The 18,543-nt window shown below is 33.3% G+C and overlaps 1 protein-coding gene across 1 annotated transcript in view; it reads left to right on the top strand.

The window, feature by feature from the left end:
- The window catches only part of Adamts20 (ADAM metallopeptidase with thrombospondin type 1 motif 20), a 151,280-nt gene that overhangs the window by 28,301 nt on the left and 104,436 nt on the right, over positions 1 to 18,543 (top strand). Inside the window, exons 4-7 of the mRNA XM_047551823.1 lie at positions 5,144 to 5,403; positions 12,329 to 12,412; positions 12,901 to 13,025; positions 14,359 to 14,399. Coding sequence (XP_047407779.1) covers positions 5,144 to 5,403; positions 12,329 to 12,412; positions 12,901 to 13,025; positions 14,359 to 14,399 — 510 coding nt within the window. The remainder of the gene's footprint in view (positions 1 to 5,143; positions 5,404 to 12,328; positions 12,413 to 12,900; positions 13,026 to 14,358; positions 14,400 to 18,543) is intronic.

Raw genomic sequence — 18,543 nt, 5'->3', positions numbered from 1 at the left:
TTTACTCAGCCTATATTTCGGGTCAAACTTGGGTTTGCCAGGAATTGACTTTTCTAGTTACCGGCCCCCACACCAGGCTGGAAAATGGTTCCTTCCTTTGTCCTCCACACTCTGCCTGGAGAGATGGTGGCTTCTTTCCCTACACACAGATATTGTGCAGTGAGTCCTCCAGGTTTGTTGGACAATGCCCTTGGTCTCTAAATGCTCCACTCCAGGACAAGCCTCTGGCCTCCCCAAAATGTGGGTTCCTTTAATTCCCTTATCCCTCTACTATGTTCACAGAGGGACCTCTCTGGCTGGAGCCTCCAGCCTGGCTGTGGCAGTGACTGTACTGCTGGAGATTTTTTGCTTGTTCAATTATATACAACCTCCTGTGTCCCTGGTCTGCTTTGTCCAGTTTTAGGTTCCAGTAAAGCCTCCCCACCTTTTTGTTCACCCACCTTCAGAGAAGCTGCTTGTCTACTTTCTTGATTTCACATCATGGGCAGCCAGGAACTCGACCTCCTCTATTCTGCCATCTTGGATCTCCCTCGTCACTTGTTTTTTAAAAAGATTTTAACTTCAAATCTTTGTTTCCACAGAGACATGGTATGTCTTTTTCAAATGTAAAAGAATTCCTTTGCTCTAAATATGAGTTATTTAAATTCATAGGGTGTTCTTTATTCATAGAAATAAATAATATGGTGGAGTCATTAATTGTTTGCACTTTTACTAATTATATATTGTTATAATATATAACTTTACTTCTTCACTTTACTGAAGATTACTACTCAATTGTTTTAAAGTTAGTCTTATTCATTTTCCTATGGTTAATATACCTGTCATAATTTTGTAAGATTTACAATGTGGGCTTTAGAATCTGTGGCCATAGATTATCTCACAACTTAGTGTATATAATTAAGACTACCTTGCATTGTTTTTAAACTTATTATATGCTTCCATTATTTTACCTATAAGTTTTAAGATTCTGTTTTATGCTCCTTTAAAGTAAAAGGTTACATTTTATTTCATTTTTCACATTCTTCACAACTTGCACTAGATTGTGCATATCATAACTACTGGGTAAATAGTTGAGAAATTGTTAGTGCCAAAATAACTTTTCTGCTTATGGGCAAATGGGTAAGATGAGATTCGTCGAGAAGATGCTTTGAGACCTTATAGGGGGAGTACCCAGCTCAGATGTGCATGTCAGGAAAGACTTACTTGAGAAAGGAATTTATTATCTGAGATCCCAAAGAGGAGTAGGAATTATTCAGGGAAAGGGAGGGACTGGGAAGCATTTTGCGTGGCAGAAACAGTATGTGCAAATGCCTGGAGATGAGGCAGTGCTTGCCCCATTTAGGGAGCTAGAGATGCTTATTTAAGACAAAATGGGGGACTCTAGAAACGGCAAGTTGATGTAACATTGCAGAGGTAAGTAGGAGAAAGCTTATGACGGTCTGTGTAAACCTTCTGGAGGGACTTGGGTTTTATTTCTGTATCAGTCCAGCATGTACTTTGAGTAGTTCCAGCAAGAGTCCTGGTATACAGTTCGATTACTGTTTGCCCTGAGTTGTCCTTTCCCATCCTTGTTGTTAGAGGCAATGCTCTAATCAGCCAGATCTACACTGCTGGTGGGGTCAGGGCAATACTATGGGCAAAGGATGGGAATAGGTACCCAGGGAATTGTGGGAAGTTAGTGAATAGATGCTGGTCAGATAAAATCAAAACATGAACAAACACAGGTCGGGCAGTTAAGCACTGCAAAAGGAGATGTGAGTCATTGACACAAAGTTCAGAAGGAATGTGGTGTTTTTGGACAAATGGGTCAACAGTTAAACTTTATTTGTATTTAGAGAGACAAAATATGTAGGGAATTGAGATATTCAGAATTAAAATACACTCTGTGGTAAAAGAAAGAACTAGTAATATTCTAGTGCAAAACTGACTAGGATTTTCATTCAGCTTATTTCTCCATTACCATGATTTCAATAATTTTCCATATAATATATCAAATTGGAATTATCTGATGACCACCTCTAAAGGCCTATAGATTAAACAATTTGAGGTAAACTTTTTAAAGAAAAATAATAGAAAATTATGAATGCAACATTTCTAATGTTCTTTTGTAGGCCTTACAAAAGAACTTTGCAAGGGAGAAGCCAGAAATTTAAACTTCTTTAGATTCATGGTGAATTCACCTGAACACTTAGGACATTGTAACTCACCCTACTGACTAGCTCTGACTTTCAGAGGAAGCACTGTGGTTTAACTTCTTGAGAATTTGGGAGATAAAAAGAGCATTTATTCTGTGACACATGACCACTGTGCTTCATTGTGCTGCCAGCATAATAACAGAATAACTGGAATTTCTTGTGTGTAGCAGTAATGAGAATTATTTGGGAGTTTCCTGTGCTGCCATCTTTCTTCAGGGTTACTAAAGGAAAGAACAGCACCAGATTGATCTCAAATCTCTATCCAAAGTAGAGCTGAAAGCTTTTATATTCAAATCCTAGCTCAGCTCTATGTTTGTGTAATACAAGGACGATGAAACCCCATATTTTTGTGAATATGACTAGCTAGTTCCTTCTTTTAGTCTTCTAGGAAGCAACACTTCCCATGACTCCAGTTACTAAATTCTCAACATTCTGCATGTATTACCACATGGGACCTTTGGAAGAATCATGTGATGTGGTATTTTGCTGTAATAACTGATATGGAGGAAATCTGAATTCATTTCTTTGTTATGCCACTTATTCAGCTGGTGGCTCTTGAAATTTCACTTGCATCACATGTCTGTTTTAAAATGTGCACGGTAATAGTAGCTGACTCAGGGATACAGGCAGGAGTAATGATGTAATGATTCTTTTATGTTACAGGTTTTAGCCGGCCGAAGGCAAGTCCCCAGTCTTCTGGACATTTATTACTAGAAGCACTCTAACTTACGAAAGTCTTTGAAATAGATCATTATAAAATGCTTTATAAACTGTAAGCTCAAAATTTTAAAGTAGTGGCTAAGATTTCTAATTATATCAGAAAATCACAGAGAACTGTATATTTTCATGGTTTTTTTTGTTATTTAATGCCACTGATTTAAAAAACAAGTATGTTACAGATTTATATTTTCTTAGCTATGTGACCTTGGACAGTGAGTGTACTTACCCTCCTTGTTCTCAATTTCCTCCTTAATAAAATGAGAATATTAATAGTGCTTATTTGCTAACATGTGAAGTGTACCAATACATGGTAGGTAATAAACACTTTGTTAGTATTATGTGGGTTACTATTGTTAATATAATAAAAAAACTCAATAACTCAAAACTGTGAAAATGCTAGATTTCACAATATATCTTGATTTCAAGGAATGCTCAGTTTTTTTTGAGCTATAGAGCCTCCAACAAGTGATTTCAAATGTTGATAGACTAAAATATACATCATTGAATTTTATTACTTAATTTTAAAAATGAATGGTTATGTGCTGTTAGAGAAGTGGAAAATATCTTTTCTGCATCTGGTCAAATACAGAACACCATTATCAATTCAAGTCCATATACACATAGCACAATAAACATACTTGATGTTAGGAAAGTCAGAGGTAATCTACTTATCTTTAAATGGCTTCTGTTGTGTATCACATTAGTATTTTTCCTACCATGAATTCTAGCCTAATAAACTCCTTTGTCTTATTCTTCTGTATATTCCTTTCTTGCATCTCCTTCCTTCTCTTTCTGGTTTCTGACTCCATCCTCCATTTTCCTTTCTTTATCCTAACTCCCCCACCCTTTTTTTAATTTCCCATGAAAATTTATTGAGCACTTAGAATGGATTGCCCAATATGTTCTCAGTCTTTAGGGAATTTCCAGTTTGGTGGCAGTGACTGTGGTAGTGACTATTAGTGGTGAGTTGATGAGGAGTGGGACTTAGACTTTATCTTATGGGTATTTTCTGGTGAGAATCAATTTATCTCATCTTATTAAGGATGAAAAAAAAGAATGATTATAAAAGTAAACTTTTTTTGCATAAATAAAATATGAGTGGGAGGGACAATAAATTGATAATGCCTGAACCTTTCGGGTAGCCCTTTGTGTTTAAGTTTGCATTCTTGATTCTGAGAAAAAGCTGAATGAGTTTAAAGGAAAGAGCATTGTAAGAGGAGCAGTTCAAGGAACATTTTGAAGGAGAAATGGCAAAACTTGGCAACTAAAACCTAAGAGTGAGGGGAGGGTAGAGAGAGTCCACAATGGTGTACAGGTTTGAGTGTGAATTAATGGGCATCGGGAGGCTTCGCTCATGTTAGTAGAAATAGGGGAACTGGTAATGGGAGTGGAAAGTGAAGAGTTTAGTTACATACATGTTGACTCTTAGGTGGCAGTAGGACATTCAAGTAGGAATATGGACTTATATTATCATTGAACAACTTTTATTAGTTTGTATTCTTATTAATTTCTAACATTCTCCTTGCATTATAACTCTATACTGTATAATCACTGATATAATTTTTAAGGATTTCATGTTCGAGCAGGCAGATTATCATTGTTCTGTAATATGCATGATCTTGTATTTTGCTTTGGTCTAAATTAGTTTGGAGTCATAATACACTGGTTATTAATAAAGGAGGAGACATTGTTTTAACATTTGACTTAATGGAACAGAAATAGAAAGGAAAACATTACATAGAAGTGATGTAATTGAGATGAATATGGAAGTTCATGCCTGTAATCTGAGCAACTTGGGAGGCTGAGGCAGGAGAACTGTAAGTTCAAGGCCAGCCTCAGCAACTTAATGAGACCCTGTCTCAAAATAAAAAATAATAAAAGATACTGGGGGATGTGGCTCAATGATAAAGCATCTCCACACATAATCCCCAGACCCCCCCCATAAGTGATATAATTGAATTGAATTGGTAAGTATGCTCTGACTAATGACCATTTATATAGGGTATTTGCAAAGGTCACTTTGCTATTTGTTATACTGCTTTTGTATAATTACTGCTTTACGGTAATGCTCATAATCATGTGGTTCAACACTGCTTTAAATAATTTGTGTTTTTCATATTGGAGGCAGATGTGTAAGTATTAAATATTTTGGCTATTGAATTTTGTGCAATATCTTTAGTCATGTCCACCTTTTAATGACTCTGCCTTGTATTCTTTTTTCCTTCCAGAAAACCAAATAAAGAAAATTGCTTTACGCTTTCATAACTACAGCAACTTTAATGACGATCTTAGTATAAGGAAAGAAAGAGTTTTCAGATACCCTTCAAAAAATATATCATTAGAAGATGAAAGAAGTCAATTACATTCCAGAAATAAACGTTTTTTATCATACCCAAGATATGTGGAAGTTATGGTTACAGCTGATGCTAAAATGGTTCATCATCATGGACAGAATTTGCAGCACTATGTACTAACCCTAATGTCAATTGTAAGTAACTTAATATTACTTTTATATTGCCTAAAGCACTTATTTTTTACATAATTAAAAAAATGTTTTTTTCCAAACTCTTCATGTAAACAAATTGTATCTAGAAATTAGACTTCACTGAAGTTTAGTTTTGATAGATGTGTACCAGGAATATTATTCTGTTACTTGCACAACTTTGTAAAACATTTGAAAATGTGTGAAACCATTTATAAAAAATACTTGAATCGTTCTTCACTGCATCACATGCATAGCTTCTGCCCTCTAGTGACAGGGAAAATCCATGTCACATTGATCTTTGAATTTTAAAACTTCACCCTATTCAAATACTGAGAGAAAAGTGTGTTATTTTTGCTGTTGCTACATTCCCTAAATCAGAAATTTGGACATATTATTTTTTAAGTTATCAATATATTTGTAGGGATAAAGAGATAGATTGTTGCCAGGAGAGCTATCTTAACAAACTTGGAATAAAGATCACAATAGCAGTAAGAGTCTTTGATCTGATGTTAATTTCTCTGTTGAGCAGACTGAAGTTCTAATGCTAGTGAAGAGCACCAGTTCTCTGTGAGTGGCAGCTCCTGATAGCACATATACATGTGTGTGTATACATAGGAACACATACTTGTTACACACTCTGGGACATTCTTCAGTTTAGACCATTGCTTTAGAGTTATTACTAAAAGCACCCCATTTCATTCTCATGAATATTCTGATTTTGTTGACAAAATTATATGGTCACATATCTATATATATTCAGGGTAATTTGAACATATGCCATAACTGGAAGTACACATAAAGGGAGTTCAGACCCAGTTAGTTGAAAAGACTTGGTCAAGACGTATTTGTAGGACCTTGTCAATTTCTCTTAACTACAAGTCTCCAGTTAAGTTCCTTATAACTTGAAGATCCTGAGAGTCTTGTCATTTTCCTTACAATGACATTTTGTCTTAAATTTTTATATCATGTTCCATGCTGCCTAAATGTAGTATCTACAAAGTGGGTGGGTTAATGAAAGAATTAATTAGTGGGTAAAATGAAAGTAATATGTTTTCTAAATGTAGTCATTGTGGTAAACAGAAAACAAAGATGATCCAAAGTGATTTTCTGAAATTGTATAATATAAAAACTCATTTTATCTATTTGAATTGAATTTTTAAAATGACACAGGGCTATAGATAGAAATTTATCCTGTTGGCATTTTTTTTCCACTTCTGAATCCAAAATAATTATCTACACATGTCATTATCTAAATGTGAGTGTGATGTACTCATTTTTAAGGAATTCTAATGAGAACTAGATGTGGGGGGGAAATATCAGTTTATATGCAGGAAATGGTATCAATCAAACAGAGCTTTGGAATCAACTTTGCAATTGAAAATGGTTAAAGGAGTGACACTCTTATTAAGAAAGTTGGGTTAAGGGAGATATTGAAGGAAAATATTAGATTTTATAAATACAACAGGTTTTGAAGCATGGTAAGTAACAGATAACTGATGTCAGAACTTTGGAGATACTAGCCAGATGTAAAGGAATACAAGAAAAATTTTGGAATATTTACATCCATTTTTGGTGCTATTACCACCCTCAAAAATTTTTATCTTGATTTTACATAAAGATCAATTAAGATCATCACTGTTAAGATATTGTGGGGCTAGGGCTATGGTTCAAGGGTAGAGTGCTTGTCTAGCATTTGTGAGGCACTGAGTTTGATCCTTGGCACCATATAAAAATAAATAAATAAAATACAGGTATTGTGCCCATCTACAACAACAAAAACAAAAAGAAGATATTGTGGCATGTCATGAAATAACTGAAGTTGGCCATGCGAGTTTTAAAGCAGAGTTCTTTGAGGGTAAAGCAAACTTTCTGACTTCATGGAGAGACTTGTGTCTGATTTTGCTTGGAATGACAGACCAATGCATGTACACGTTATTTCCTAGATTTTTAGTCCTACTGGAATGATAACAGATTTTAGTTGAAAGTGGGACTTATGTAGAGGCTGTCAGCTGGTTTGCACTAAGCTTTCATTCACAGGGAGACAGATGCAGCAGGGTTGAGAAATAGGGGAACATTCCAAATGTAGGTGGAGTAGGAGGAAAAATTTAGGAGGATAAGTCTCTTTTTTGAGGTTTTTTTTTTTTTTTTTTTTTGTTATATGTCTGCTTTCTTCTTCAGAGGCCAAATCTCAGATGCCTTCTAAATACCTGGGTTTGGTGCTTTCTTCATTCCTCTTTCATTGAAAGAATGTTCAAATGAGAATACAGAGAAGCCAAAAGATTATAAGGTTCCCTATGCCCATTGTTTTGTTGGTAGTCAACTAATCACGACTCTATTCATGGTTATAAACAAAGTTGAAGATGGAAGGCAACTTAGGAAAAAAGTGGAAAGCTCTCCCTGTTTTGTGTGGAACTTTTAAAATTCTACTATTGAAAGTCTCTTATCTTTGCCAATCCTTCCCTCTTGGACAAACTGGGCCAGATGGTCACACTATGTAGAGTTTATCAAATGTAGTCCAGCTTGTTTTATCTCTATTGTGAAGTCCATTTCCAAAGTTGCTCTAAAGAGGTGAGAGGTATGCATCCTCTACTTAAGTGTCAACAGCTGTTTCTGGTTGAAGAAGGAACCATGTCGGTTTCTCATGTTTTCTTCCCATTATTTTAGAAGGCACTGATTGCATTATTCAAACATACACACTTGAATTATCATTAATGTTCTGATTGGATCATAGTAATTTAGGAAAAAGACAGGAAAATGTGATTTAGATTTGGAATGTGATAGTAAGCTATTTGAAGGAAAGCTCAAAGTGAAGAAAAGAGTTTTTATTTGTTGAGTTCTTACATGTAAAGGGGAAGTAATTAAGCAAAGGGATTATATACACAAGATTTAGAAAGAAGATCATCTACCCTTATCTGTCCTGTACAAAGTAAACAAATGTAACTTCTTCTTAAACTTTTTGTTTTTGACACTTAACAAAATGTCTGAGTGCAATGAAATAGAAAGATGAGTGTGATTTAATTTACTATTTAGAGTTCCATTATATGTTGTGAATATAGCTCATGGATCTCTGTTTTTCAAAGGGTTTTTGTAATTATCAGTAGTGGGAAAGAACACAACTGTGATGTAGTATATCTAGTGAAATAAGTATATGAATTGAGCAGTCATATTCCAATCTTCTGTTCTAAAGCTTTTATCGTTTCATTTGGACAGCAGCATCAGGTTAAAATGGCATTTATAGACACATTATTAAACTTCCAAAATATATGTAAACTAGAGCAATTATTTTCTTCAGCATCTTTATTTTGATATTCAGTGATGTTTTATTTAATAAACCTGAGGTATCCACTCTAGGCCAGAGAACTTCATATGCCATTGTGTTTACTAAGGCTTACTTTATAATATTCACATTGTCATGTATATAGTAGTGTAGATTTGAGAAGAATCACTTGATCCTCAAGAATTAAAACATAATTGCTATTATTAGAGGCATTTATTAAGTAAAAGTTTTCACTTGAATTATATTGAATTTATGTCATTGCTTCTAATTCCTTGGGTTCCTTTTACTGATGTTTTCATTAAGGGGAAAATTTCAACCACACTAAAATAAAAACTAATCATTATGAAAATGGATGAGGTTCAAAGGCATCACGTTAAGTGAAATAAGCCAGACACAGAAAGACAAGTATCCCATGGGGAAACTTAAAAGAAAATAGAAAGAATAGGAATAACTTGAAAAATCGAAGTCTATTAGGGGAGATAGGGGACTGGGGGGACAAGAGAGAGTGGGGAAGGGTATAGATAGAAGGGAGTGTGGATGTGATCAAAGCATGACATATGCATGTATGTAAATGTCACAGTGGAATCCATAAATTTGTACAAATAATATGTGTTAATGATTATAATAAAAAAATTCATAAATGTCATTCCCACACCTCCCCCAACATTACCTGATTCATACTACTTCAGTATACAAGGGCATTGGGACCGGGGGGACTCAGTGCTTTAACATTGTTGCCAATATTAAGACAAAAATATGCAAATCCATTTTTCAGGGTTGAATCAACTATCTTGTAACCAGTAATAGAGATAAAATTTAAATCCAGTCTCTTGACTGCATAGAACTTCTCTGATGCCATGATCAAGTGACCCTGTAGGAGAGTAGCAATAGGAGTTAGGGAATGAGGTGGAACAGGGTTTGAAGTAGTTTTTATACCAAGAACTAATGATAAGAACTTGGGATAAAATGCTGGAACTCTGCAAGATAATATACGATAGACTTTAAATTCAGACTGCCTAGGATGGAAATTGGGTTCTGTGGTTTTCCAGCAGCCTAAACTTTGATACATTACTCAACTTCTCTGTATCTTAGGATTCTCATCTGTAAAATGGACATTGTAATAGTTTCTTTCTCATTGAATTTATTTCAAATGAATGAATACATTTAACTTTATAACACATTTGGCATGTAATAATCATTTGATATATATTTTATGTATTTGTTCTTATTTATTGCTTATCATTTATTTTTCAGTAGTAGGAAACTACTATTCTGCCATTCCAATATGGGGCACTGGTTTTATGGATGAGGAAAGCACATTATTGTACATACTGATTCTAAAATTCTGTGAATACCAAATGAGCCATGTAGCTATCCATTGATTAAATCATAGTTCAATGTTGTTGACTAGAGTTACTCAGTGACAGTGCTTTTAAACACCAAATGTAGTATAAGGTATACCTGTTGTGTATGAGCACCCAACTGTTTTTCATTTTTAGGGAAAAAAGAAACTATATGAATATCTTTGAGATGTGTCATTTACCCTATAATTTGACTTAGAAAATACCTACTTTTAAATTCATAGTATCAAAGGGAGTCTTTAAAATCAGGTATACTGCTTTCTATGGCAAATATATTTTTAAAAATTGCATATAAAATGAGTATTTTAAATTCAACTGTGAATTTCCACAGCTGTCATTTTAAAGTGAGCAATACTGCAACACTAATAGTCCTGCTTGAAATCATGATTCACTGCCTTAACTTACTGTCAACCCCACTGGGGCTACTACCACTGTTGCCAAAAAATGCTACCACCAGAGCCAAAGGCATTACTGCAGGTAAAGATTACAAACCTGTAAGTATTTGTGGCTGCACCATTACAGTAGTAAAGGTGTTGGAATGTGTTTTATGCCCATGCTGACCCTGAAGTGTCAGCAGCTCCAGAGATGCTTTTGGCCCTGGTTCTGATAGTGGTGTCTTTGGCAGCAGTCATGTTCACGTAATATATTGTGTAAAAGAAGTTTTGGCTGATGGAGTGAGGGTCCCGATACTGTCGCTTCTAGCAAACTGTAAGTTCTACAAAGTCAGGTACTATGTCGTCTTTCTTAACTCTTCCAAACATTACAAGGAGTAGATGCTGAACATTCATTTATTAAACAAATGAGAGAAATAAGTAGCGTTCCCTGAAACAGCTGTCATGGCTTGGGCAGTAGCCCATGAGAAGGTAATCGAGGCATCAGAGGCAGTTCTCACTGCACAGGTGGCTTGTGTCTAGAGCATGTTATGTCTCGGAAGGAGTACACAGCAGAGGTGTTGGCTCTGGAAGCCAGTGGTAGCCTCTTTTTTTTTTTTTTTCTAATTTGTTCTTTTTAGATATATATGACAGGAGAGTGTATTTTGAAATATTATACATATATGGAACATAACTTATTCTAATTAGGATCCCTTTCTTGTGGTTGTACATGATGTGGAGTTACACTGGTTGTGTGTTCATATATGATCATAGAAAGTTATGATCCGTTCATTTTACTGTTTTCCCTATTCCTTATCCCCCTTCCCTTCCTTTGATTCCTCTTTGTCTAATAAAATTAACTTCTATTCTCCCCTCCCCCCTTTTTGTGTGCTAGAATCCACATATCAGAGAGAACATTTGGCCATTGTTTTTTTGGGATTGGCTTATTTCACTTAGCATGATAATCTCCAGTTTCATCCATTTACTGGCAAATGTCAGAATTTTGTTCTTCTTTATGGTTGAGTAACATTCCATTGTGTGTGTGTGTGTTTGTGTGCGGGGGGGATGGTGGGAAGATATATATATATCATATTTTCTTTATTCATCTGTTGAAGGACACTTAGGTTGGTTAGTGGTAGTCTCTTTCTTTGAGGGATATAAGAAGAGAATATGAATTTGGGAATAGGATAACACCTTAATATAAATCATAAACAGACCATCCAGAATGCTTCATTGACCTGTGTCTGTCAGTCTTGGAGAGTTGAAGATTAGATTCTCATTTATGTATGGCCTCTTCTACAGCTATTTATATGAATCTAGATGAATCTACCTCCATGTATTCCAGTAGTGTTAAATGTTAAAAAAAAAACAATTGAAAATATGCAACTATGGAAAAAATATTAAAACTACCAGAAAAGAATATGCCAAATTTACAATTTTATGGAATATTGTGATCATGTAAACTGTAGATATGACCCAGAATAAAGTAAATTTCTTAGTGAATCATTCCTAACTATAGTTTCCAAACTCTAATATGCATTCAGATCACTTAGGATTTTGTTAAGAAGGGTTCCGAGAGTTTACATTTCTTACCAGTTCTGGGTGATGTGGATGCTGCCAATGCATAGACCCATCTCAATAGCAAGATTTAGGATACTGGTTCTCAAACTTTGCTTCACAATGGAATCATTAATATACTGGGGACTTTAGAACATGCCGATGCCTATTTCATAGTCAGAGACTCTAATTTAATTGATAAAGAATGTGGCCTGAGCATGAGAATTTGTAAATGTTTTCTGAGAGATTCCACTGTGCAGCTAAATTGGAGAATAGATGCTTTAGGACTGGTTTCAATTTGTTTTGAGAAGAAATACTCACTTTAGATGTCTAATCCTACATTTTTTCTTTTTTACTTGCAGGTTGCAGCAATCTACAAGGACTCAAGTATTGGCAATCTTATAAACATAGTAATTGTAAAATTAATTGTAATTCACATTGAACAGGTAAGGGACAGATCTAAAATATGTAATTTTATTTGTGGTAGTCTTTATTAGGGTTATATGTAGATCATAAAAATATTAGAAATTAGAAATTTCTAAAAGTTTACTATAAAAACTTTATTTGAAGAGGAATGACATTACCCTTTTCTATTGTGATTAATGGAAATAAAATGTGATAACAACAGTGTTTAACTGAGTTAAGGAAGGAACAAAAATCAATAAACAATTCATTTTACAATCCTAATGTTGAAGAATTTTAAATATGTTAATTTTTAAAGTTATTTTGTCTAATTAGTTAGATTCCATTTTGATCACAATGTTTTAGATGTTGCTAAAATATATTTAAGTAAAACCGCAAAGAAGAAATAATGTCACCCTTTCATTTGAAAATACTGTTTGATAAATTGTGTGGGTGCCAAAAAGATTGTGAGGAGAAGAGGGAGAACATAAATGTTTTGACATCACCTTGAATTGCTTACTATCTTGTGTAGGAAGGACCAGTCATCAGTTTTAATGCAGCTACCACATTACGCAACTTTTGTCTATGGCAGCAAACTCAGAATGTTCTTGATGATGCTCACCCTTCCCACCATGATACTGCTGTCCTTATCACCAGGTACAGTTTGGGAAATAACCCTTCCAAGTGCAATTCTTTACTCTCTTTCCTGCACGATGACTGGTACTTCTCATTACCTTAAGTCTTTATCAATAATTCATGGAATTGTTCCCTGGGAACATAATGAAATCACTCATATTTTCTTTCAGACTAGCATACTAGGTAGTTCCTTAGAAAATGAGCAATGTCAGGTAACTGAATAATAGTTTTGTCTACACACACACAAAAAATCCTTATTACATCAATGACAGAATGATAGAATTAGGAATAATATCTGGAAATTAACAATTATGGAACCAGCGTAGGTTTTATTTGTTCCTTTATTGATGTTTCAGTTGCTTGGGGGAATAAAGTGTCTAAATGTATTTGATTGTCCCCTTTTTTGGACTACCTGTACCTTTTCTTTCTGTCTGTCTGTCCATCTATCCATGATTCCATCCATCTATTCCTTGTTTTGATGTTCACTGCATATCCTTATTACCAGACTACCTTGGCTAGGGTTGTTCCTAATCCTATTTACATATAATAAAAATAGGTTCTGCTATTATAAAATTGTTTCCATTGTATGAGTACCAATGTGCAGTGCTAAATCAAATCTTGTTTCAGCAATACTAATACTACCAAAACCTAGATCCTAGGTTTGTTATTTGATTGGTTGGTTGGTTTACCAGTGAAACCTTTATCTGGGAGTCAACCTCAAGGAAATGTCAACTTTTCTAGAATCTTGACAGGAAAATCTTTACCTACTGTAAAATAGCTGACATGTAACCCATATACTTTATATCTCTTTTAAAATTAAAGCAGAGTTGACTTAAATTACACACAGTGCTCTATCATAGTCCATGGTCCTGCCCTTTGTTATATTTGGATATCAAGCTGCAAAGATTGGAGATTACAGATTTAAGGGGAGGAAGAAATGACCAGGAGAAAAGAATATGGTACAGAGACAAGAGAACTTTCAAATTGAATGGTCAGGGACTAAATAATGCAGAAGCAAAAAATTTTAAGCAACATGGTAACATTTGAACATCATTGTTTTGCATAACTGAAGCACATGAAAACATTGAATTATTTAGAAGAGGGTCAATAATGTTATATATATTATGTAAAGGCAGAAATGTGAACTGTCTAGTCAGAAAGTTTTTCTCTGAACTTGGTTAAAGCTTCAACTGTTTTTCAATATGTTCTTACAGAGCATGCTATTGATATTTGCAAATGGTACATTCTATTTTTGAGAGTTTTTTTGTTAACTATGGTATTAGTTTTATTTTTGTTTTGGTTAATTGTGAAAGTGTTTTCTGAAAATGTTTTAAAATGTATCTTTTATTTTAAGGGAAGACATTTGTGGAGCTAGAGAGAAATGTGACACATTAGGTAAGTTTTTGGAAGTTAAACTTTGCTTATATAATTGTTTAGTAAATTAAAAATGATATTTAGGTTGTTTTCCTTTTATTTGAAATTTCAGTCATGATTAGTTGTATTAATTATTATAGTTGTTACTGTTATTTAATTCTGCCTCTATAATTTATGGAAGAACAAGAACTACTAATTGCCAATTACTAAAGATAACTGCTGAAAGAATTTGATATACATAATTTAAAGTGTTTTATTATATAATATTTGGTCCATTAGAAAATAGTGCATAATAACCTATATGCCAATTTAAAACAAAATAATAAAATGGATAGCCATGAATCCATTACCAGATTTAATAGTTAGAATTTGCTTGGTACTATTACATACCCTGTGCTCAATCCTTATTTGATTTCTCTACTTTTGTCCTAGAGGTGGCTAATACCATGAATGTTACAATTATCAATTCCTTCCATCTTTTGAAAAATAGTAATATTACATATGTATATGTTTCTAAACAAGAAATAATGTGCTTTTGCTTCTTTTTATACATTGTAGCCATAGTTTATGCATTTTCTCTAATGTAAAATATTTCATCCACATTTTATATATCTATATTCTATTAGTGGCTATTTGGGCAAATTCTAGTTTGTTGTTGTTGTTGTTGTTATGAACCTTGCTGTAAGAGCTAGGGTGTGCTCCCTAGCATTAGAATTGGAATGTTACTATGTGTGCTAATGCAGGTTGAGCATCCCTAATTCAAAAATGCTCCAAAATCTGAAACTTTTGAGTGCCCACATGACATTCGGTAAGTTTCAGATTTTGAAGTATTTTAGAGTTTGGATTTTTGAGTCAGGAATTATTAACTAGTAAATTCCGTGCAAATATTCCAAAATCTGAAAACTTTTCAAATCTGGAACAATGTGGTTCTAAGCATTTTGGATAAGGAATACTCAATCTGTATTCAACTCTGTAAGATATAACACATTATTTTCAAAAATGATTATACTAATTTACATCTTTTTCTGTAGAATATAAGCATCAATTTGTATTCTGTCAATTCAGATTATCTTCAGATTTCTCATTTTTTGCTAATCTAAAGATTTTATTTATCACAAAAATCATAATTTTAATTTATCTGATTGTTAATAAGTTTGAACACCATTTCATTTATTTATTGGCAATTGATGTTTCCTTTTCTATTAGGAATGAAATAAGTGAAAGAAATACTGCACATTTTTTGTGCAGGGGTGTTGTTTTCTTCCTGTTTCTCAGTTATTTTTATCACTTCTTGATATTAAACCTTTTGTGTTTTATATGTATTGCAAATATCTTTTAACAATTTGTGGCTTTTATTTTGTGTGCAAAAATAAATAATTTAGCTGAATTTATAAATCTCTTTTATGGTTAGCACTTTCGTATCTTAAGAAATCCTTCATAAAACTTTTAGAACCAGCATGTGAAATCCTCATAAAACATTTATCTGTTCATTTAAGTAGGACTTTAAAAAGTGTCAATATATTATTTTCTTCAAAATCTTACATTTAAAATACATTAATAATACAGCTAATACCCCAACTTTCTCCTGTTGACATCATTTCCTTCAATTTTCTTTTTCTTTTTTCTTTCTTTCTTTTTTTTTTTGGTACTGGAGATTGAACCCAGGAGACATTTAGCCACTGAGCTGGTCCCCAGCACTCTTTTTATATTTTATTTAGAGACAATTTCTCACTTAGTTGTTTAGGGCTTCACCAAGTTGCTGAGGCTGGTTTTGAACTCCCAGTCCTCCTATCTCAGTCTCCTGAACTGTGCTCCAAATTTGCATTGTCCTTATACACTAGTTTCTTTTTTTTTTTTTTCCTTCTTGGAAACTGCGTATAATTTTTTAAAAATATCAAATATAGTAACCTTTGTAGTCTACTTGCATTTGTTGTAATTATTACTATATATTGAGTTATACATACCATTTTCTGTTCATCACATTTTATTGTGTGCTAACCTCACCACCACTTTTAGGTTTCTTTTTTTGCCTTTATTTAAGTTTATTAAGGATTTAAATTAGCTTTCTTACCCATTTTCCTTTACAGATTAAGAAATATATATATACTATTTTATTATTTTTGGAGGTACTCTGTCTTTTTACTAGGGATAACTTAACTTGTCTAAAACTCTATCCTAAATAAATGATGCTTGTACTGACTTTGTTCAACTTCTTCCTAACTTATCTGGCATTCTTGTCCACTATTTTATTTGTGTCATTTTGTAGCCTTGCATATTGAATGGCATTATGTTATATTTAACATTTGTTTAAATCTGTGCCCATATTTACAAAATTTTCATAATTTCTTTTCTTCTTAAACTTGCTTCTGAAGTCATTTTTCTTTTCTCCTGACTTATATTCTTTAAAGTTTTTAGGGGGAGGGGAAAAATATAATAAACATCATTACCCTATGTAAACGTAAAAAAAATAAATAAATAAATAATAAAAAAATAAAATAAAATAAAATAAAATAAAATAAAAAAGTTTTTATTTAGTGAAGATGTACTAGTGGCAATTTTTTATTTATTTAATGTTTTTGGAAATGTCTTAAATATACCCTCATTTTGGAAATACAGTTTTGTGGGTATCAATTTTAGACTGACAGTTATTTTCTTTCAGTATTTCTAATGTCATTGCTTTGTCTTCTGGATTTTGCTATTGAGAATTGTAGTTTGTTTAGTTGTAAATTCTTTGGTGACCTGTTTTTTTTATTCCAATAAGATCATCCCTTTGTCTCAGATATAAAGTAGTTTCATGAAAATTGTGCCTTAATATGGGTAGATTTGTTTTAATTTATCCTGTATGGGATATACTGCGATTCCAGTATCTACTTATTATTATCATTCAACAATTCTGAAAAATTTCCATCTGTTTTTCATTGTGTTATTTCAAATTTTGTTATCTAATTCCATCGGTTCTTACCTTGGGTTCCAAATGACACCTATGTGTATTCTTATTTTTTTCTCCATACCTTCATTTCTTTTTTTCTTCATGTTTCATTCAAGTTCTATCTTCCATTTTATCTGCTCTCTCTCTCTCTCTCTCTCTCTCTCTCTCTCTCTCTCTCTCTCTCTCGCTATATCTAATTAGATGTTTTACTAATCCTTCAAAATTTCTATTTTAACATAACTTTTAATTTAAAAGATGCTGTTAATTTTATTTGCAATGTATTTGTTCATTTTTTACATTCTTAAAATATTTTTTTTCAGATTTGTATTTGAATTTCATGTTTCCTATACCTTTTCTATGAAGTAATTTTATATCTCTAAAAATTTCCATCTGAAATAATTCAGAGCCAGATGTATCATTTCTGCTTTCTTTGTCGACTTGTTTTTTTACACTGTGAGCTCATATTTCCTTAATTTTAACCCATGGGATTGGGGCATATTAAGCTCAGAAAGTGTGTACTTTCCTTAAGAGAGGATTTCTGTATTTTGTAGGAGTTCAAAGAATGTCATAACTGGGGTCCTTGGCTTAATTTAGAAAACCCAGGATTCAGATCCACCTTGGAGGAAGCTCTTACTTTTTGGATCATGTTGCTTTTATCAGTATTTGCCACCACAGTAGCTTCTATTCTTACTATTTGTTGCCTACCATTTAGGATTCGTTCAGAGTATGAATGTGTGTATGTGTGTGTGTATATCTATCTATCTATCTATCTATCTATCTATCTATCTATCTATCTATATGCCTGCGTGCATGAACATTTCAGGGAGCGCGAGAGAGGGAGAATATGTTTTGGGTTTCAGAGGTGAAGACTTCATAGTTCTTGTAAATCATGCAACTCAGCATTCACTAAAAAGTACTGGTACTTAAATATCTAGTTTATGTTAGGCAATCCCTTAGAAACTCTATTCTTACATAGTTGTGGAATAAATGCCTGATGCTCTTAAGTTTTATATGACTAAATTCCACCCCCCCTTACAATCTGTTATCTGGTTGCATTAGGTATATTTTATGAGTTAATCATTTTATTAAAATCTCTCAAATATGTTTCTTATTTTATCTATGTCATTTTCATATCTTTATTAAAGTTTAGTAGTTCAAATTTTTACTGAATACTTGTTATTGCTCACTAATATTAAATTGTTGACATTCTGTACTATTCCTGTAGAAGTGGGTAGT

Source organism: Sciurus carolinensis, chromosome 4, assembly GCF_902686445.1.
Source record: "Sciurus carolinensis chromosome 4, mSciCar1.2, whole genome shotgun sequence".
Lineage (NCBI taxonomy): Eukaryota > Metazoa > Chordata > Mammalia > Rodentia > Sciuridae > Sciurus > Sciurus carolinensis.
Note: the sequence above shows the minus strand (reverse complement) of the source record. Positions and strands in the feature narration are given on the sequence as shown.